At 41.4% G+C, this 22,545-nt stretch overlaps 1 protein-coding gene across 1 annotated transcript in view; it reads left to right on the forward strand.

The window, feature by feature from the left end:
- Nucleotides 1-22,545, forward strand: part of LOC145350608 (ADP/ATP translocase 4-like) — a 108,435-nt gene that overhangs the window by 53,548 nt on the left and 32,342 nt on the right. The window contains exons 3-4 of the mRNA XM_080199816.1: nucleotides 2,126-2,243; nucleotides 21,168-21,322. Of these exons, the coding sequence (XP_080055942.1) occupies nucleotides 2,126-2,243; nucleotides 21,168-21,322 (273 nt within the window). The remainder of the gene's footprint in view (nucleotides 1-2,125; nucleotides 2,244-21,167; nucleotides 21,323-22,545) is intronic.

The raw sequence follows: 22,545 nt of genomic DNA on the forward strand, positions 1-22,545 counted from the left end.
GCTTTCCCAATCTTCTAATTCTCCACTAGTTTTGGCCAGTCTGTACGCATGAGTTGATCTCTGGTTTGATGATAATGGTATATTCTGGGCCATGAGGTTACAGGTTGTGGTTGAATACTATTCTGCTGTTGCTTTTGGCTCATCTTGCCTCATGGATGCCCATTTTTAAGTTGCTAGGTTTATTTAGCATAGTCGTAGTGTCACGCAACATGATGAATGGTATCCTCATTGTGAAGGCAGAGCTTTGGCTCCACAAGAACTGTATCAATACTGTCATGGCCTGCTGCATCAGAGACAGGTAGATTGGTGACGATGAGGCCTTACGTTTAACCAACTTGAGTTTAGTTTTTTGACAAGGTAAAGAAAGATTTAATGTAATGCAATTGATGTTGCTCATGGGGATTTCCAAGATTGATTTGGTAAGGTGCCACATAATAGATTTGCCAACATAATTGAAGCCCACAGAATAAAAAGGACAGTTGCGGGAAACAGAGCAATGATGAATAGCAGTTTTGCAGACTGGAGGAAGGTGTAGAATGGGGTTCCACTGGACCACTGCTGTGTTTGTTGTTTATATATATATTAATGACAGACTTGGGTGGAAAGGGCAGAATTTCAAAATTTACAGATGATACAAAACTTGGTAATATAATGATTGTGATAAACATGAAGAAGACATTGAGAAATTGGTGGAATGGATAGACCCGTTGGAATTTAATATAGAGAAATGGCAAGAATGAGAAGAGGCAATATTAACCAAAGAATACAATTCTTAAGTGATTGCTGTAACAGAGAAACTTGAGATATAAGTTGAAGGTGGCAGTTGGTTGAGAAAGTGGTTAAAAAGACTGATGAGATTCTGTTTTTATAAATGGTGGCAAAGGTGTATGAAAACAAGGAAATTACAATGAACCTTTATTAAAACATTGGCTCAGCCTCATCTGGCATATTGCATCCAATTCTGGGCACTGAGCTTCTGGAACAATGTAAATACTTCAGAGGTTACAGAAAAGATTTAGAAAAATTGTGTCAGAGATGAGGAATTTCAACCACAAAGATAGATTGGAGAAGATGGGCTGTTTTTCATAGACATGAGAAGGATTCCTTACTAGATGAACCTTGCATATCATGATCCATGCAGGCAGCAACATGTCTGCCAAGCACCTTTTCGTGAAGATATATGAACTAGAAATGGACCTTGCCATCATTATGAAAACAACATGCCTGTCAAAGTATGTCAGTCAAAGTACATTCCCAATTGGTTTTTGCAAAAATAGCTATATTAGTATGCCTTATTGTTATAAAATTGTATCAATATTCTCATGCCATGAGAACTCATGTTTTCTCTTCTCAGTACTTCTCTGGTGATGTTGTTAATGGAAAGAAGCCAACTACATCTTAGTGTAATGTGTAATTTCTTGCAGGCAAACCTTCACTGGTCTGCTCATAGCCATCTGATGCCATGAAGATAATCTTAGAGTATATCCCTACATATTCCAGCAGAATGTTTGACTAAGTTTGGCTAGATCTAAGTTGGTCTCCTCAATATGGGGAGGAGGGAAATTTGGCAAATCTAGAAATATAGAATGGCTAGCTATAATTTTCATGGCAAAATTTATTCCCCAATGTCATAGTCACCAATATACTCAGCAAAGCAGGAACAGATTACTGAGTTGGATGATCAGCCATGATCATAATGAATGATGGAGCAGGCTTGAAAGGCTGAATGGCCTACTCCTATTTTCTGTGTTTCTACTTTAATATGAATGTGTTTACTTTTCCAAGAATATCTCGTGTTTGGCTTGTCAAAGCAGTGGTTATAGTGATGGATCTTAAACAATGCAGTAGTTTCATATTTTTGATGATTCTTCTGTTTTTCTTGCTTATGTAATTTTGCTTTGTATTACAGTTGAGTTTTAAACCATATACCAGACCTAGAATCTGAAAAGATGTAAAATTGCAAGTAACATCAGTGACTTAAGCAGGTATTGATTAGATAAATAGATGCACCATGTTCAGAAATCTTGACAACTGTTGACAAAACAAAATGGGTAGCTAAAACTGAAAGTGTTAATGACCAATTCAAACAATCACAAATGCAATAATTTTTCCTTTTGTATTTCAGTTTATGAAATGGTTCTTAGCAAATTTAGCATCTGGAGGAGCTGCAGGTGCCACATCACTCTGTTTTGTATATCCCCTGGATTTTGCACGAACACGCTTGGCTGTTGACATCGGCAAAGGTAAGGACATTTAAAAGGAAATTTCCGGCCTCTTACTGAAACAGCAGCATGCATAGTCAGTACTCGCTACACATGAAACTCTCATTTTAAACTGTGTGAGAATTCAGCATTTTGGGTGGAATGGGAGGCTGCAAGAAGTGCTGATTGCAGTGGAATAGTTGAGATTCCAAAGATTTATTCTTGGGGAGACGAGGGGGTGCAGGGTTTCTGGTAGCATTGTGAAAGCATGAAATAAAGTGGCTGCTGGAGATAATTTGGACTATGATTGTACCATTGTTTATGGAATCAAACAAAGCAGCCCCACTGATCTGGGCAGTAAAGCTGAGGCGCTCGGACAGTATGGAGTGGTCAACCATCTTTCTTAAAAAAGAAAGAGCAATTGAGGACAATGAATCCTGGTCTGGTCACAGAAATTGTTACATTGGTTAAGGCTAAGGGGGAGATGGTGGCATACTGCAAATGTTACTGGTCTAGAAAGCAGGAGGCCCAAGCCAATGTTCTGGGAAGGTGGATTCAAATCCCACCATGGTTGCTCGAACTTAATAAGCTGTAATATAAAGCAAGTAGTGTCCTCTTCATGATTATCTAATCCTTCTTAGATATGGAAATGATTCCAAGAGGACTGGAAAATTGCAGGTAATACACTGTTGTTCAAATAATTATGTAACATCAAACGTAGCAACTACAGGATAGTTGGGGTAACCTTGGTACAGTCATTGATTATGGTAAAACCAATCCTCAGGGGAGGAATCTGCCATCCTTACCTGGTCTGGTCTTATGACTCCAGAACCAAAACAATGTGAATAACTTAACTGTCTTGATTTGATTTATTGTCACTTGTATTATAATACAGTGAAAAGTATTGTTTCTTGCGTGCTATACAAAGTGTACCGTACATAGGGAAGGAGAAGAGAGATCGCAGAATGTAGTGTTATAGTCGTAGCTAGGGTGTAGAGAAAGATCAACTTAATGTGAGGTAGGTCCATTCAAAAGTCTGATGGCAGCAGGGAAGAAGCTGTTTATGAATTAATTGTTACGCGATTTCAGATTTCTGTTTCTTTTTCCTGACAGAAGAAGGTGGAGAGTATGTCCAGGGTACATGGAGTCCTTGATTATGCTGGCTGCTTTTCTGAGGCAGAAAGAAGTGTAGACAGTGTCAGTGGTTTGGGGACTGATTTGAGTGGTGGACTGGGCTTCATTCACGATCTTTTGTAGTTTCTTGCAGTCTTGGACAGAGCAGGAGCCACACCAAGCTGTCATACAACTGGAAAGAATGTTTTCTATCGTGCATCTGTAGAAGTTGATAAAAGTTGTAGCGGAAATGCCAAATTTCCTTTGTCTCCTGAGAACGTAGAAGCGGTGGTGGGTTTTCTTAGCTATCGCATCCACATGGAGGGACTAGGGCAGGTCGTTGGTAATCAGATATGTAAAAACCTGATGTTCTCGACCATTTCTACTTTGTCCCCATTGATATAGACAGGGGCATGCCCTCCACTACGCTTCTTGAAATCGATGATAGTCTCCTTCATTTTGTTGACATTGAGGGAGAGATTATAGTTGTTAGACCAGTTCACCAGATTTTTTTCTCTTTTCTGAACTATGTCTCATCATTGTTTGAGATCCAACCCAGTACACTGGTGTCATCAGCAGACTTGAAAACCAAGTTGGAGAGGAATTTGGCCATACAGTCAAAGGTGTATAAGGAGTTTAGAAAGGGGTCAGGGACAGTTTTGTGGAGCACTGGTGTTGAGGATGATCACAGAGCAGATGTTGCTGCCTGTCCTTATGGTCTGTGGGTTAGGAAGTCTAGGACCCGATTGCAGAGGGAGGAGCTGAGCCCTAGGCCATGAAGTTTGGAGATGAGTCTCACAAGAATAATGGTGTTGAAGGCTGAACTGTGGTCTAAGAATAGGAGTCTGACATAGGTGTTCTTGTTATCTAGGTGTTCCAGGGTTGAGGGTAGGGCCAGGGAAATGGCATCTGTTGTGACAGTAGGCGAACTGCAATGGATCCAAGCAGTCTGGGAGGCAGGAATTGATTTGTGCCATGACTAACCTTTCAAAGCACTTCATAATGATGGATGTCAGAGCCACCAGATGATAGTCATTAAGGGATGTTGCCTGGCTTTTCATTGGTACCAGGATGATGTTTGTTATCTTGAAGCAGGTAGGGAACTCAGATTGGTGTAAAGAGAGGTTGGAGATGTCTGTGAATACCCGTGCCAGCTGGTCCACACAGAACTTGAGTGCTCGTCTGAGTACCCCATCTGGGTAAGTTGCTTCCTATAGGTTGAGTTTTGAGAAGGCTGCTTAGATGATCTTGGATACAGATCCGTCCAAGGCTTCCAGGATGGAGGGTGTGCTCTCACAGACCTCTTGCTCAAAACAAGCATAGAGTGCCTTAAGCTCATTGGGCGGGTGCATCAGAGTAGGCGATTTTGCCTGCCTTCCTCTTTTGTAGCCTATTATGACTTGCAGAGCTTGCTTTAGTTGGTAGGAGCCTGAGATTCTAGCTTGGTTTAGTACTATCCTTTGGCATCTTTGGATCTCCGTAGATCATCTCTGGCTTTTTTGTATAGGTCAGGGTCACCTGACTTGAATGCCTCAGACCTGGACTTCAGCAGGCAGTGGATATCTCTGTTCATTGACCCATGGTTTGCAGTTGGGAAACAATTGGATTTGCTTCTTTGGCACTGAGTGATTGGAGTAGGAAAAGGGTTAATGGATTTTGTACCTAGAATATGACACACACATAACCCTTCATCATGACTGATCTTCTCAAGCTTATATTGCTCCTGGCAGTAATACAAGTTATTTGTTCATGTCTTACATGCTTTAACTCTCATTTTTATCAAGACAGATAGCTTAATGTGACTACTATTTTGTAGACTTTGCAAATCTTACCTATTTGTGTTAGATGGGCATCGTTACGCAGCCGGTAATTTATGATACCGGCTTTTAACAGCTGCTGATAGCAGATAGCGATACCGGCTTTTAACAGGAAGACTGGGACAGCCGCGATCGCACAAGTAACTTCAAAGACAGAGATGCCGGTACTGCTGCAGAAAGGTTTTGAATTGTGACCGTGTGTCATGACTGCAGCTGCCAGCTGGACTGTGAATCATGATTAAATCTGGGGCCGTATCACGACCAAGGAAGGAAGACCCGGAGTTCTGGCCGGAATGGGAAACTTGTGTCATGATTGACACTAAGACTCATGATGTATAAATGCCCACTCGTGTTCTATGAGAAGTCTGCAGTCCTACTTCTCCCAAATTTCTGGACTAAACCCCAGAGTTTTGAAATAAAAACCACTATATTTTGACTCACTAACAGTCTGAGGATTATTTTACCTACAACAGTGATCCTATATATGCTTAGCCCTGTTTGCTTCAGTTTATGCAAAGACTTCATTTTAAGATATTTCTGCCTATGTAACTAATTCTACACTTAAAAAATTGACTGCTAACTTGATTACAGTTTAAAACACAGAAGGCTAAAGGTTAGCTGAAAATTGACTGCATTCCTGAAGAGTACACAATTCAGGCAAATAACAGCAGATGTAAGAATTGTTTTTCCAGAGACAACCTGCAAATAATGAGATAAGAATTGAAATATAGTTTGGTACTGTGTTCAGTTTGTTCTTGAGATCCTGATTGGCTCAGTTCAGTTCTCAGACTTCACTCTCTTCAGTACATGTTTTTGTACAGGGCCTGGCTGTAAAGCCAGTCTCCAGGTTCACTCTTTCGCTGCTATCATGTTAATTGTTTTTTAAGTTTTGTTCAATAAAAGAAAACCATTTTAGAAAATCATATCAAGTGCTGTTGCTTTGTCTATTCAAACAAGTGAATGGACTCCACAGGCACACAGTCTTTTACACACTTACTAATGAAGTCAATCACCATAGTGGCATACTCATTCAGACTGGTTGCAGAGACTGACCAGTCTACTGACTCCAAGCAGTCATGTAGGAGATCATCCAATTCGTCAGGCCAACATTGCACAACTTACGGTAGATTCTCCGGTTTTAGTTTTTAGCTTGTAAGCCGGGAGCAGGAGCACAGCCTTGTGGTCTGATTTACCAAAGTGTGAGCAGATGATAGACTGGTAGACATTCTTGAACAGCGACCTAGAATGTTTGGGCCTGTGGTGGGACAGGACGGATGTCCTTTGAAATGTTCAGTTCAAGGGCAATTTGGGGTGAGCAACAAATGCTGTCCCAGCCAGCAACACCCATACAATAAAAAAATCTATATTTACCAGGGCTGAAATTCTGAATGCAGAACTTCAAACAAGGAATTGCAGGACAGATTGGCATCGATTTGGAAAGCAGTTACAGTCAAGGAATTTAGAAAGGGAAGGGATATTGGAGATAGCATAGGAATTTTCAAAGACAAAAGAATGGCGGGTTGAAGACAAGGAAGGTGACAATACAAAGAGAGTTTACGTCAAAGAAGCTCACCATTTAGGTCGTATCTTCCATAGCTGTATGCACACAGCTTCTATGCTTCCATCTGCTGTAGCTCTCCTTTATCTACAACTCTTCGAGTCTGCTGCCACATGGCTTTTGTAAATTAACTTCCAGGTCAAGGGTTGCCAGCTCACATGGACCAATCTTTTTCTTCAAGCAAATTACGGTTGATGCAAAAGCTTAAAAGTCATTTACACACATTCATAAAGCCAATTACAGATTCATGGATATCTTTTAAAAATTACCAATTTTCTGCACTATATATATAAAATATTTACCTTCAAATACATACATATTGCTTCTGGGTCAGAAGTCATCACAGCGTAAAAACTACATTTCTGCAAAGAGATACTTTCCAGAGAAAAGTGTTTCTGATGCCCCAAAAGATAGCAAGCAGATGCTGAGAGAAAACACAATGGAAACTAAACAAATGTTTGTATGGTCAGACTTATGCTTCCAGGGTGTGATTTTTTTTTATATAAGATCAATTTTGCTCAAAATAGTTTGTGTTCATCTAAAAGCAAATCCCACAATATTTTATTGGTATAGAAGAAAATGTTCAAGCAAGTTGATGGTTTATAATGGAGAATTACTGTGACATTTGTTATTTATTAAGGTTAGAAAAATAAAGTTGGGAGTGAGGCTTGTGGGATTTTTAAAATACTGGTTTAAATATTAAGCAAAGTAGGTCTGGAATAACTTTAGATCAATAATCCTGTTTAGAAAATATTGTTCCCATAATGCACTCAAGTTGGCACAGGTTCAGAGAAGAAGGTTCAGAAGAAGCTGCTGATGTTTGCTCAGTCTGAAATACAATAGCCGAACGTCTCAATCAAACACTACAAAGGGCTGGCAGATAGTTACAATCTCAGATTTAGTGAATTTAGTTGATTCAGTAGGTGCATCCCTAATTACAAAAAGTACAAATGGAGTCCTTTATTGCAGTCATCTGGATGATTCTGACTATAGGCCCTCAACGTGGTCTTTAAAGTTTGATGCCACCATTCTAACTGAAGTGAAGGGTTTCTTTCAGAACTAAGTATTAAGCTGAACCTAGCTAAACTCAAAGACTTGCAAACAACAGTGTACTGGTTAAAAACGTATTTATTAACCAACATGTGCTGGGAGAAAAGCAGCCTGACATGCCAACTCCTTTCTGAAGTTTACAATGCAATGGCAAAAGGGTTATATATTTTTAAAACTTCAGTTCTCCCTTCTCCTACGTCATCCTAACTGGTTGCTCAAATTGCATTGGTACGCTTTATTTACTTTGGCCAATTGTATCCTAGCTTCTAGCAGAATTAGGAATTCATTGATCTAGAGGTCCCAGAAGTTCCCATCCACTGTTGTTAAGCAATCTCACTTATTTAAATCCATAAGTTTCAAAGGTTGCTTTCTGCCCGTAAACCACAGAGTTGAAAAGATGACATTCCCACTGTCTCGTTCTGCCTTATTATCAGTAAAAATTTAATATTTTATTCAGTGGAATTGAATATATATTTTGTGAATAATTCTAATTTCTGGAATATGAGAATTTGACCTCTCCATGACTTTTCTGATAACATAACTGGCAGCTTATTACTCCCAAAGAATGTGGCCTTTTCCCGTCATGTTTCAGGGTAGTTTGCATTTTGGCCAAGGTGTACAATACATTCAAAAATATTTATTTAAATCTAAAATATATGTTTGATTTCCATAGCAGTAGGTATGTGAGTATCTATGCAAGTAATAACTTTGTATAAAGTAAGTATAAGGCACATTATGGCCCTTTTTCTAATTTCCTCCATTTAGTAATCTTACTATTTTTTTAAATCCCAGGGTTTTCTGAATCACTCTAACACTAACACCCTCTGCAATTCTGAATGGCACATTGTTCATTTAAATTGCTTTACTCCTGAGCTATCCATTACTTCTCTGAGTAACTTTGATGTAAAATTTGACCCTTGATCTGGTTATATTTCTATGGGTAGCCCATATCCAAAAAATTTTAAGTAACTCTATAATTCTTTTAGCTGTAATATTATGTGATGGAATGGCCTCTGGAAATCTAGTAGGCACATCCATAATGGTCAACAAATATTGATTCCCATTTTTAGTTTTAGGGCGTGGTCCCACATAATTAATTAGGACCCCTGTAAAAGGTTCCTCAAAAGACGGAGTATTAAGGGTGCTGATTAGATTACCACTTGAGGTTTCTTTATTACCTGACATGTCCAACAAAATTCTACAACATTCTTATGCAGTCCAGACCAATAAAAATGGTTTTCTTGGTTCTAAATGGACTTCTGCCGGAACCCCATGCGTACCACCACCACCACCACCACTAAACAACGCCTTTCTATAACTCAGTTGTAATACAACTTTCATCTGCCTGAATGTGTGACACTTTCCACTTCCTCTATGATATTTTAAATATAGTAACACTCTGGTATACATTCAGATTCTTCTGTGTATGCTTTCTGAAACAGCTGCTTTATCGTTATGTCTTTGTTGTTATTCTGCCTGAATAACGACTTTCCTGAACTAAGGCTATCAGCTTCGTCCTCGATCTGTTCTTGTTCTTTCTCAGTCACCTGGTCAAAGATTGTTTTTGATAACTGAACTTCAACCTCCTTTTATTTAGTCTTTGACTTCTCCTATTTCAATATGTGGCTTTGTAATCTTGTTACCATACAGTTGGGCAACATCCCAGGATATGCTTCCTGTAACACTTCAGTTGTTTGATTTTTCCACTGGCTTTGCAACTGCAGTAGGCATCACTCTCACCTGTGATCTAGCTACATTGTTACCCAGGATAAACAGTATCCCTGAAAAAGATCATTTCTCTGTTATTCTTACCACCATTTCACTTTTCACCAGACTCTCCAACCTTGCCTTACATAATGGAACACGACTATTTCACCAATAATCCCAACATTACCACCTTTTCAGGCAGTACTCCTTCCGAACTATCTTCTCATCTCTCACCCTTAAGATCTTAACCTCTTTACCTACTCCACTCGGTACACTTGAGTAAACCTTACCCACACAAATTTTTAAAGAAATCTGGTACTTGCTTATCAGTCAGTCTTTGAACAAGCTATATATGCTTTGGTGCATCTTTAATTTCAACCATGGTTTACTTTGTCCCTTTAACAGACCCCATGAGTTTATCCTGTTTTACCACATCTGTCTTCCCAGTGTCTTTCCTAGAAAAGAACGGTTTGATCAAGCAGACGCAGCACGGATTTGTGAAGGGGAAGTCGTGTTTAACAAATTTACTGGATTTTTATGAAGATGTGACTAGTGCAGTAGACAGAGGGGAACTGGTGGATGTGGTGTTTTTAGATTTCCAGAAGGCATTCGATAAGGTGCCTCACAAAAGGTTACTGCAGAAGGTTAGGGTACACAGAATTGGGGGTAAAGTGTTAGCGTGGATTGAGGATTGGTTATCTAATAGGAAGCAGAAAGTTGGAATCAGTGGATGCTTTTTCTGGTTGGAAGTTGGTGACTAGTCGAGTGCTGCAGGGATCGGTGCTGGGGCTCAACTGTTTACCATATACATAGACAACCTGGAGGAGGGGGCTGAGTGTAGGTTAACAAAATTTGCTGATGACACGAAGGTGAGTGGAAAAGCGAATTGCATGGAGGACGCGGAAAGTCTGCAGAGAGATCTGGATAGGCTGAGTGAGTGGGCGAGGATCTGGCAGATGGAGTATAACATTAGCAAATGTGAGGTTATCCACTTTGGTAGAAATAATAGTAAGAGGGAATATTATTTAAAGGGTAAAAAAGCTGCAGCGTGCTACTGCGCAGAGGGACCTGGGGGTCCTTGTGCACGAATCGCAAAAACTCAGTCTGCAGGTGCAGCAGGTGATCAAGAAGGCGAATGGAATTTGGCCTTTATCGCACGGGGGATAGAATATAAAAGCAGGGAGGTCTTGCTGTAACTGTACAAGGCACTGGTGAGGCCGCAACTGGAGTACTGTGTGCAGTTTTGGTCCCCTTATTTGTGTACTGCTATATTGGCCTTGGAGAGAGTACAGAGAAGGTTCACCAGGCTGATACTGGAGGTGAGGGGGTTAGCTCATGAGGAGAGATTGAGTAGAATAGGCCTGTACTCGTTGGAGTTTAGAAGGCTGAGGGGGGATCTTATAGAGACTTACAAGATAATGAAGGGGCTAGATAGGGTAGAGGTAGAGAAATTCTTTTGGCTTAGAAAGGAAAACAGAACTAGATGGCACAGCTTCAAAATAAGGTGGGGGGGAGTTTAGAATGGAGTTGAGGAGGAACTTCTTCACTCAAAGGGTGGTGAATCTCTGAAATTCTCTGCCCATTGAAGTGGTGGAGGATACCTCGTTAAATATATTTAAGTCACGGGTAGATAGATTTCTGATAGACAAGGGAATTAAGGGTTATGGGGAGAAAACAGGAAATGGAACTGATCCAGTTCAGATCAGCCATGATCTTATTGAATGGCAGGGCAGGCTCGAGGGGCTAGGTGGCCTACTCCTGTTCCTATTTCTTATGTTCAGTGCTTTTCTTAAGCCACCAACACTGCGACTTTGTGCATCCAACTTTATTACACTGTAAACATCTAAGGTTTCTTGTTTCTCTTCCACCTTCATATGTTTCCTTTGTAACCAGCGGTAAACTATCGTTACCATCTCCAATGAGATCTCCTTTGCTTTGAAAGGTTTCTCTCTCCCCCAGTTTCTATCCTTCATAGATTGAAATTGATGTCATAAACCAAACCTTGATTTAAATCGATCAATTTTAATTCATATCCCATTTTTACTTCTACACTCGTAGTTTTATCCTTTTGCCCTTCTACCATTTCCAGTTGAAGTTTTCTTTTCAGTTCCTGAAGTTCTAATTCCCTCTTTTTCTCTGTTGCAACTGTCTCTCTTTCTTTTGCTTCTAATTCAAGCTGCCTCATTTCTTTTTCCTGTTCAAACTCTTGATTCTTTTTCTTGCTGCAACCAATTCAATTCTGTTTCTACTTAGAACTGTTACATTCTTAATTGAATTGTAGCCAATTCCAATGATTCGAACTGTGTTTCTGGCAAATTTAAACGCTAAGCGATCACTGAAATTATCTTGCCCTTCCTCACCCTTTCAAATAATGTCAGCTTGTTTGCCAAATCCAAAAGCTTTGTTTTAATCACCTTTAAAAATGATCTCTTTCATACCCAGGAAATCTTTAGCCATTGAAAGATCCAGTTTTCCACAATGCACTCTCTACTAAACTAAACAAATGCAACACCCAAAAAAGGAAACACAAGGTCCTAAACACCCACTGTCTTTTAATCCCAGAAAATAGCCCCCAGGTCCTGTACCAGATCAGAAACCCCAAGATATATTATGAAACCAGACTAGATCAGAATAATTTTCCATTTTGTTATTAATGTAAGGATAGGATGTTTCACTCCATGTGCGATTCTACAGACAAACTTGGGAGCTTTTATCAAAACAAAACTAACAACACAATTTAATTATAACAAATGAATTAACTTTTGACAATTGAACAATATTTAAGAATTATATCTTGTCACGTTTAACTATCAAACTATCACAATTAATTCCAATCAATCAGTATTTCTCTTATAGCAAAGTATAGGCATACGTGTTTTGATTTAGGTTAACAGTCTTACACCTCTGAGTCCCTGGAGAGGGAGAAACAGATTGACCCATCTTTCTTCCATCAGCTCCTGACGGCAACTGCTCCTTATTTTAAAGTGAAATAGTTCTTTTCTGCAAACTTAGCTCCTCCCATTAACCACATGACTCTGTCAATCAACCTAACCAAAACTCTTATGACTCTGCATACCTTGTCTAAAGGCCCATTAACAAAGTAACACATTCCTACCTAAAATCTTTGGATTCTCAACATTTGCTGCATGTTTTTCCACACAAATCAACTCTTGTAACAAGCACTGCCTTTTAAAGCAGTCCCACCTTAAACATAAAATATATCAAAATAGCACAGTATCATCACATTGCACAGAGTGCTGGCTGAGACAAGAAAACCTGCATGCAGCTTGCAGGCTGTACTGCTTGATTTACTCTCTAGAACATCCAGCACTCCCCATGCAGAGAAAACCTGGAGGCATGGCAGCCGGAAATACAAAGATCAAATAGGCAACACAGGAACACCCCCTCCCCCAATACACACTCATACACACACAAACACACAGTGCTGGATATATTGTACTTAGATTTCCAGAAGACATTTAATGAGGTGTCACATCAAAGGTTATTGCGGAAAATTAATGTTCATGATGTAAGGGATATCATATTGGCATGGATTGAAGATTGACATAAATGGGTCTTTTTCTGGTTGGCAGGGTGTAACAAGTGGCATACCACAAGGATCAGAGCTGGGGTCTCAATATTTTCTAATTTATATAAATGACTTGGACGAAGGGATCAAAGGTATGGTTGCTAAATTTGCAAATGACTTAAAAATAGGCAGGAAATGTGAAGAGGATGTAAGGAGGCTACAGAGGGGAGGCGATGGTCAAGAGGTATTATTGCTCGACAGTTAATCCAGAAACCCAGATAATGTTCTAGGGTCATGGGTTAAATTTTGCCATGGCAGATGGTGGAATTTGAATTCAATAAAAGTAAATCTGGAATTAAGAGTCTACTGATGACCATGACTGAACCATTGTCAATTGTTAGAAAACCCATCTGGTTTATTAATGTTCTTTAGGGAAGGAAATCTGCTGTCCTTATCTGGTCTAGCCTACATGTGACTCCAGAACCATAGCAATGTGGTTGACTCAACTGCCCTCCAAAATGGCCTAGCAAACCACTCAGTTGTCTCAGTCACTACAAAGTCTCAATAAAGAAATGAAACCTGAAGGACCACCTGGTATCGACCTAGGCACTGGAAAAGATAATGGCAAAACAAACAGCCTCGTCCACCTGCAGGGTCCTCCTTACTAACATCCGGGGGCTAGTGCCAAAATTGGGAGAGCTGTCTCATCAACTAGTCAAGTAACAGCCTGACATGGTCATACTCATGGAATCATACCTTATAGATAACACTCCAGACACCACCATTGCCATCCCTGTATATGTCCTGTCCCACCAGCAGGACAGACCCAGCGGAAGTGGTGGCACAGTGGTATACAGTCAGGAGAGAGTTGCCTTGGGAATCCTTAACATCGACTCCATACCCCATGAAGTCTCATGGCTTCAGGATAAACATGGGCAAGGAAACCTCTTGTTGGTTACCACATACTGTCCTTCTTCAGTTAGAACATAGAAAAACTACAGCACAAACAGGCCCTTCGGCCCACAAGTTGCGCAGATGATATCCATACCTACTAGGCTTACCTATAACTCTCAATTCTATTAAGTTGATGAATCAGTATCCCTCCATGTTGAACAACATTTGGAGGAAACACTGAGGATGGCAAGGGCGCAAAACGTACTCTGAATGGGAGATTTCAGTGGCCACTGTCAAGAGTAGCTTGGCAGCAGCACTACTGATCGAGCTGGTCAGGTCCTAAAGGATATAACTGCTAGACTGTGTCCACAAAAGGAGACGAAGGAACCAACAAGAGGGAATAAACATACTTGACTTCATCCTTACCAATCTGCCAGCTGCAGATGCATCAGTCCATGACAGTATCAGCAAGAGTGACCAGCACACAACCCTCATGGTCCTGCCTCCACATTGAGAATAACCTTCATCGCATTGTGTGGCACTGTCACCGTGCTAAGTGCAGTAAGAAGTCTGACAACACCAGGTTTAAGTCCATCCGATTTATTTGATAGTAAACTCGCAAGCTTTCGGGGTTTGCCCCTTCGTCAGGTGAAAGGAGAGTTCTGGCCTCAGACAGAGCGTATAACAGCACAGACAGTTCACAGATTACTGATTAGAATGCGAGTCTTTACACCTAACCTGCTATTCAAGTCTTAAAGTGGCCAACAATGTGAGTGGAAGGAGCATTAAGCCCAGGTTAAAGAGATGTGTATTGTCTCCAGACAATACAGTAAGTGAGATTTAGCAAACCCAGGCAAGTCGCGGGGGTAACAGATAGTGCGACATGAACTCAAGATCCCTGTTGACACCGTCCCCATGTGTGCGGAATTTGGCTGTCAGTCTCTGCTCAGCGATTCTGCACTGCCGTGTGTCGTGAAGGCTGCCTTGGAGAATGCTTACCCGAAGGTCAGAGGCCGAATGCCTGTGACCACTGAAGTGTTCGCCAACAGGAATGGAACAGTCTTGCCTGGTGATTGTCAAGCGATGTTCATTCATCCGTTGTCGTAGCGTCTGCGTGGTCTCCCCAATGTACCATGCTTTGGGACATCCTTTCCTGCAGCGTATTGGGTAGACAACATTGGCTGAGTTGCAAGAGTATGTACCGTGTACCTGGCGGATGGTATTCTCACGTGTGATGATGTCATCCGTATCGATGATCCAGCATGTCTTGTAGAGGTTGCTGTGGCAGGGTTTTGTGGTGTTGTGGTCACTATTCTCCTGAAGACTGGGTAGTTTGCTGCGAACAATGGTCTGTTTGAGGTTGTGCGATTGTCTGAAGGCAAGAAGTGGGGGTGTGGGGATGGCCCTGGCGAGATGTTCGTCTTCATCAATGATATGTTGAAGACTCCGGAGAAGATGTCATAGCTTCTCCACTCCGGGGAAGTACTGGACGACGAAGGGTACTCTGTCCACTGTGTCCCGTGTTTGTCTGGTGAGGAGGTCAGTGCGGTTTTTTGCTGTGGCGCATCGGAACTATTGATTGATGAGTCGAGCGCTATATCCTGTTCTTATGAGGGTATCTTTCAGCGTCGGGAGGTGTCTGTCATGATCCTCATCTGAGCAGATCCTGTGTATACGGAGGCTTGTCCATAAGGGATGGCTTCGTTAATGTGTTTAGGGTGAAAGCTGGAGAAGTGGAGCATTGTGAGGTTGTCTGTGGGCTTGCGGTACAGTGAGGTGCTGAGGTGACCGTCCTTGATGGGGATGCGTGTGTCCAAGAATGCAACCGATTCTGGAGAATAGTCCATGGTGAGTCTGCTGGTGGGGTGGAACTTGTTGATATTATCATATAGTTGTTTCAGTGATTGTTCACCATGAGTCCATAGGAAGAAAATGTCATTGATGTATCTAGTATATAGCATTGGTTGAAGGTCCTGTGCGGTGAGGAAGTCTTGTTCGAACCTGTGCATGAAGATGTTGGCATGTTGAGGTGCGAATTTGGTCCCCATGGCTGTTCCATGTGTGTGGATGAAAAACTGTTTGTTGAAGGTGAAGACATTGTGGTCCAGGATAAAGTGGATGAGTTGTAAAGTTGCATCTGGAAACTGGCAGTTGTCAGCGTTGAGTACCGAGGCAGTTGCAGCAATGCCATCGTCGTGGGGGATGTTGGTGTAGAGTGCCGAGACATCCATTGTGACGAGGAGTGTCCCTGGTTCAACCGCTCCATGTGTGCTGAGTTTCCATAGGAAGCCCGTAGTATCGCGACAGAAGCTGGGGTTTTACCCCCAGCACCCCCACTGTGCTAAGTGGGACAGACTTCAAACCGTTCTAGTAACTCGACTGGGCATCCATGAGGCGCTGTGGGCCATCAGCAGCAGTGAAACTGTACTCCAGTACAGTCTGCAACCTCATGGCCCACCATATCCCCCACTTAACCATTACCATCAAGTTAGGGGATTAACCCTGATTCAATGGAGAGTGTAGGAGGGCATTCAAGGAGCAGCATCAGGCATACCTAAAAATAAGGTGTCAACCTGGTGAAGCTATCAAACAGGACTACTTGCATGCCAAGTGGTAAAAACAGCAAGTGATAGAGCTAAGTAATCCCACAACCAATGGGTCAGATCTAAGCTCTGCAGTCCTTCCTCATCCAGTCGGGAATGGTAATGGACAATTAAACAACTCACTGGAGGAAGCGGCTCCATAAATATCCCTATCCTGAATGATGGAGTAGCCCAACACCTCAGTGCAAAAGACAAGGCTAAAATATTCGCTGCAATCTTAGGCCAGAAGTGCCGAGTAGATGATCCATCATGGCCTCTCCAGTGGTCCCCAGCTTCTTGGATGCCAATCTCCAGCCAATTCGATTCACTCTACATGATATCAAGAAACAGTTGGAGGCACTGAATACTGCAAAGGTAATGGGCCCTGATAACATTCCGGCAATAGTACTGAAGACTTGTGCTCCAGAACTTGCCGCTCCCCTAGCCAAGTTCTTCCAGTACAGTACACTGGCATCTACTCAACAATGTGGAAAATTGCTCGGGTATGTCCTGTACACAGAAGGTAGGACAAATCGAACCCGGCCAATTACCACCCAATCAGTCTACTCTCGATCATCAGTAAAGTGATGGAAGGAGTCATCAACAGTGCCATCAAGCAGCACCTGCTCAGCAAAAATCTGCTCAGTAATGCCCAGTTTGGGTTTCACCAGGGTCACTCAGCTCCTGACCTCATTACAGCCTTCGTTCAAACATGGACAAAAGAGCTGAATTCCAGAGGTGAGTGACAGTCCTCGACGTGAAGGCGATATTTGACCAAATGTGGCTTCATGGAGCCTTAGTGAATCAAACTGGAATCAAAGGGTATCGGGGGCAAACTCTCCGCTGGTTGGAATCATACCTGATACATAGGAAGGTGGTTGTGGTTGTGGAGGGTCAGTCATCTCAGCTCCAGGACATCTTGCAGAAGTCCCTCAGGTTAGTATTCTGGGCCCAGCAATTTTCAGGTTTTCCTGAAAATTACCTCTGTCATAAGGTCAAAAGTGGGAATGTTCGCCAATGATTGCACAATGTTCAGCACCATTCGCAATTCCTCAAATACTGAAACAGTGCATGTTCAAATGCAACAAGATCTGGACAATATCCAGGCTTGGGCTGACAAATGGCAAGTAACATTCGCACCACACAAATGCCAGGCAATGACTATCACTAATAAGAAACACTTTAATCATTGCCCCTTGACGTTCAGTGGTGTAACCATCACTGAATACCCCACTGTTAACATCCATGGGGTTACCATTGACTAGAAACTCAACTGGACTCACCACATAAACACAGTGGTTACAAGAGCAGGTCAGAGGCTAGGAATACAGCGGTGAGTAACTCACTTCCTGACTCCCCAAAGCTTGTCCACCATCTACAAGGTGCAAGTCAGGATTACTCCCCATTTGCCTGGATGGGTGCAGCTCCAATAAGCTTGACACCATCCAGGACAAAGCAGTCTGCTTGACTGGCACCATTCAATCCGTCCACCCCTGACGCTCAGTAGTAGTATCTATAAAATGCACTGCAGCAATTCACCAAAGACTTTTAGACAGCGCCTTCCAAACCCATGACCATTTTCACCTAGAAGGACAAGGGCAGTAGATATATGGGAACACCACCACCTGCAAGTTCCCCACCAAGCTACTCACCATCCTGACTTGGGAATATGTCACCCATTCCTGTGCAGTCAGTGGGTCAAAATCCTGGAATTCTCTCCTTAGTGGCATTGTGGGAGAACCCACAGAATATGGACTGCAGCAATTCCAGAAAGCAGCTCACCATCATCTTCTCAAGGGCAATTAGGGATGGGCAATAAATGCTGGCCAGCCAGCAATGCCCATGTCCTACGAATGAATTAAAAAAAGGTGAGTGGGCAAAGACCTTTCAAATAGAGTATAATGTGAAATTTCTGTCAGAGAGAATAAAAAAGAAGCATACATTGCCAAGCTTTGAGATTGAGAGAGATTTGGGTGTCCTAGTACATGAATCACAAAAGGCTAGTAAGCAGGTGCAACAAGTAATTAGGGAAGCTAATAAAATGTTATTGTTTATTGTGAGGAAGACTGAATATAAAAGTAGGAAGGCTATCCTTCAGTTCTACAGGACAGTGGTGAAAGCATATCTGGTGTAATATACACAATATTGATCTCCTTATTTAAGGAAGAATGTAATTGCATCTCTGTGTTCAAAGCAGTTCAGAGAAGGTTTACTAGACTAATACAAGGAACGGTAATGGATTGTCTTACAAGGACTTGATTGAAATCTTTGATCCTGAGGTATCTTGACAGGGTGGAAATGGAGGTCGTTGTTTAAAAATAATGGGTCCCTTATTTAAGATAATGAGGAGAATTTTTTTTTAAAGAGTTTTGAGTCTTTGGAACTCTCTTCCTCAAAGGGCCGTGGAAGCAAAGTGAATATTTTTACATCAGAGTCCAATAGATTTTTGATGAGGGAAGGGGTGAATAATTAACAGGTAGGTGGGAATATAGAGTTGAGGTTATAATCGGCCGAGTGGGCTATTCCTGCTCCTAATTTGTATGTTCATTCATTTCCTCAATTGAAGGAAATCCGACGATTATAGTTGGGGGAGGGGGTGCACTTGAACTATTCTCACCTTTGTTCCTTGAACATGTTGATATAGAAAGTGTCTGGTCATGGGGATTTGTCAGTCTTGAGTGCCTTTTTTTAAATTCCAGTTATTTTGTCAATGTTAAATACATATTCCTGTTTGTGATTCAGTCTTCGTTTACTTGGTATGTCTGCCACACTGATCTCTTCTACTATAAATAATGCAAAATATTCATTCAGTATTTCTGCTATTTCCTTATTTTCATTGACGGTGTTACTATTATCAGTTTTCGTGGGGCCCCACATTGTTCCTGACCACTCTTTATCTTAACATGATTTTGTTTTGAGTGTTGCTTTTGATATCTCTTTCATGTTTCTTGTCATGCTCCCATTTTGTAGCTCTTACAATCAGTTTACTCACCCTTTTTGATGTTTTTTGCATTTGTCATGACCTCTGCTGCTTGGATTTTTATATGCTTTTACTTCTAATTTTAAGGGCCAGGATTTTGTTGGGCCAGAGGAGTCTTGCCCTGCTGGCTGAGAGCTGCAATAAACACCAGTCAGTTCGTCAGCACTTAATCGGCCACCATCAGGCCTTCCCTGCAACTGAAGTTCCCAATTGCAGAGATCCCACTGGCCAAGAACTACCAGCCTCTGATTGGCTAGCGGCTCTTGGCAGCAAGATGGCTACTGGCAGCACTGCAACCACCCAAGGTCCAAGAATCTGGGGCGAGCGGGGGGGGGGGGGGGGGGGGCAGACGAAGATGAGTGAAATGGTACTGCGGTCACAGCAGGGGTTTTGGAGGCAAGACAGGGTGGCTTTCACTAGTCACTCCACTTCCCAATGCTGAATCCCTCAATTGCTTTGTAGTGAGGAATCCAGCCTGGGAAGCCACTGGCAAACCCAGTAGGTTTTGTTGGGCAGTGCTCTGAGGGTGCAGGAGAACAATGCAGCCTCCATTGAATCCATGAAGCACTAAATTGCAGTGGGCTGAGAGATAATGAATGTTAGTTGCCTCTTTAATGAGCCTTATTCAGTGGCTGGGAATCTTGCATCAGCACAACCTTACCTCCTTCCCTCCAACTTAATCAGGTGATGTTTTCCCTTTGCCAGGTGACAGATGGCCTCTCACATGATTAAGTGGGCCTGGCTATCATGGTTCCTGTCATGACAGGTTGGACAACATCCAGCCTATGTTATCTCTTCAGTTATCCATGGCTGCCTTGTTTGCAATTCAAGCTCTGGGATATAAATGGTTTTTATATCATTTATATTCTTTTGCTGGTATTCTACCATTTTACCCATTAGCAGATTTGCCCAGTTTTCCATGGACATTATCCACCCCATCCCATCAAAGTAAGTGGAGAAAATAGGAGCAGAAGGATATGGGGATGTAGAGGAGGAGAAAAGGGGGACAGAGCTTCTTGATAATGAGCACCTCCCTACCACCATGAGAATTTGGTTGGGATTTGGGGATGAGCAGAAATACTCGAGTCGTATAAACTCAGGGGAGGCAATGGTGTATTGTCCCTTGATTAGTAATCTGGAGACTCAGTGTAATGCTCTGGAGATCTGGGTTCGAATCCCACCATTGTAGATGGTGAAATTTGAATTCAATAAAAACCTGGAATTAGATGTCTAATGACCATGAAACCATTGTTGTAGGTTGTAAAAAAAAAATCATTGGGTTCACTTAATGTCTTTTAGGGAAGGGAATCTTGTCCTTACCCAGTCTGACCTACATGTGACTCCAGATCCACAGCAACGTGGTTGACTCTTAATTGCCTTCAAGGATGGGCAATAAATGCTAACCTATCCAGCTACGCCCTACCATGAACATCCCATGTTAATATCTCATCTGGCAAAAATAGCATCTGTATCAATGTTACAATGTAACGATACTACACTGAAATTTCAGCCTAAATTATGTGCTCAAGTCCTGGAGTGAGATTTAGAACCTGACTCAAATTGGAATACAACTCTCTGTGCTAGTCTAACACAATTATTGTAATAATTTGTGATGTGCAACCATGGTGGACCGACTTGTCTTGCTTGTTTCTTCACAATTGTCTATTTCTAAATATACAGAAATTTTTATTATAATTAAGATATCTTTCAATGTAACATGTTCTTTTAAACTATAGGCCCCGGGGAGCGGGCATTTACAGGCCTTGCTGATTGCATCATGAAAATTGCAAAGCGGGATGGACCTCGAGGACTTTATCAGGGATTTGTTGTGTCAGTGAATGGCATCATTGTATATCGAGCTTCTTATTTTGGGTGCTATGACACAATCAAGGTAAACCTTCAAAAGCATTTCAGACCAGAATATGTGAAAAATTACATGTTTGCTTATTAAGTAGCTTAGGCGCTTTCTCCTACTAACTATCAACAGCTAATTACACTTTTTTTTAACTTTTTTTACCTGTTGCTTATATATTTTTGATTTGTGTTTCAAACTCCTCTCAGTCCCAGGATCTTAATAGACAGCAAGATGAATTCATAGCATACCCAGAGAACAAATATTTGAAGTGTTGCATTAAATAAAGTTGTTTTGTTTAGTTAAACAAGTTGTTTACTTCAGCTACTGATTTTATCATGTGGCCTGTTGTGAAGTTGTTTGCCTTCTAAGGACAGAAGAAAGTTAAAGAAGACCGTCCTAGATTTCCACAAAGTAATGGAAACTCCAAGGAGCTTAAAAATGCTGGACAGGACATAGATCGTGAAGCCCCTATTTCCATCTAATCCTATTTTTTGCAATAGGGGAAAGGGACAGAAAGTGTAGGAAAAGGTTAGCAATGTCCGTGTTGAGTTCAAACAAACACCACTTTCATTAGATTAGGCCTTTAAGCCACATTGTGAGTTACTAATTTTTAGAGTAGATATAAATGTTCATGAAGGATAGATAATGCCTGTAGAAATGTTGACCTGTGGAGTTATTCACATGAACTGCCCTTTAAAAATAAAACAATGTCTGTTTCAGTATCTATTTGTTGACATAACCTTAAGTGCTATCATTATAGTATGATAACTGCTTGACTATGTTGCACATCTATCATCACAGTGGAATGCTGTAAATTAACAAATTAATAGACAACTCATTATTAAAGAGATTAATTAATATAGATGTTTTTTTATAAAGAATTATGGTATTTAAATGTATCAAGTTGTCTTTCATTAATAAAAGTGATTTTTTTTTATATAATGATATCTACTAGATGTTAGGAGCTTTGTCTCATCTCACCATGGTTCCTGAGGTCTGCTTGTGGTGGCTATTAGATGAAGTGGGATCTAGAGTATGAGGGCAGAAAGTGATAGGGACATAAATTGGCATAACTATAAGAGATGGGGGGTGGGGTGGTGGCTGGAGGGCCCAGTTGTTATTGGGTCCATAAGGGACCAAGAGGTGGGAAGGGGCATGAGTTGCATGTGATGCGTGGGTTGAGGAGAGATGAAATCAAGCAAGCATAATGTTCAAAAAAACAAGGACAAAGTACCAGGAATCCAAGGTAGACATTTTAG

This window comes from Carcharhinus amblyrhynchos, chromosome 1 (genome assembly GCF_965287045.1).
Source record: "Carcharhinus amblyrhynchos chromosome 1, sCarAmb.v2.hapA, whole genome shotgun sequence".
Taxonomy (NCBI): Eukaryota; Metazoa; Chordata; class Chondrichthyes; order Carcharhiniformes; family Carcharhinidae; genus Carcharhinus; species Carcharhinus amblyrhynchos.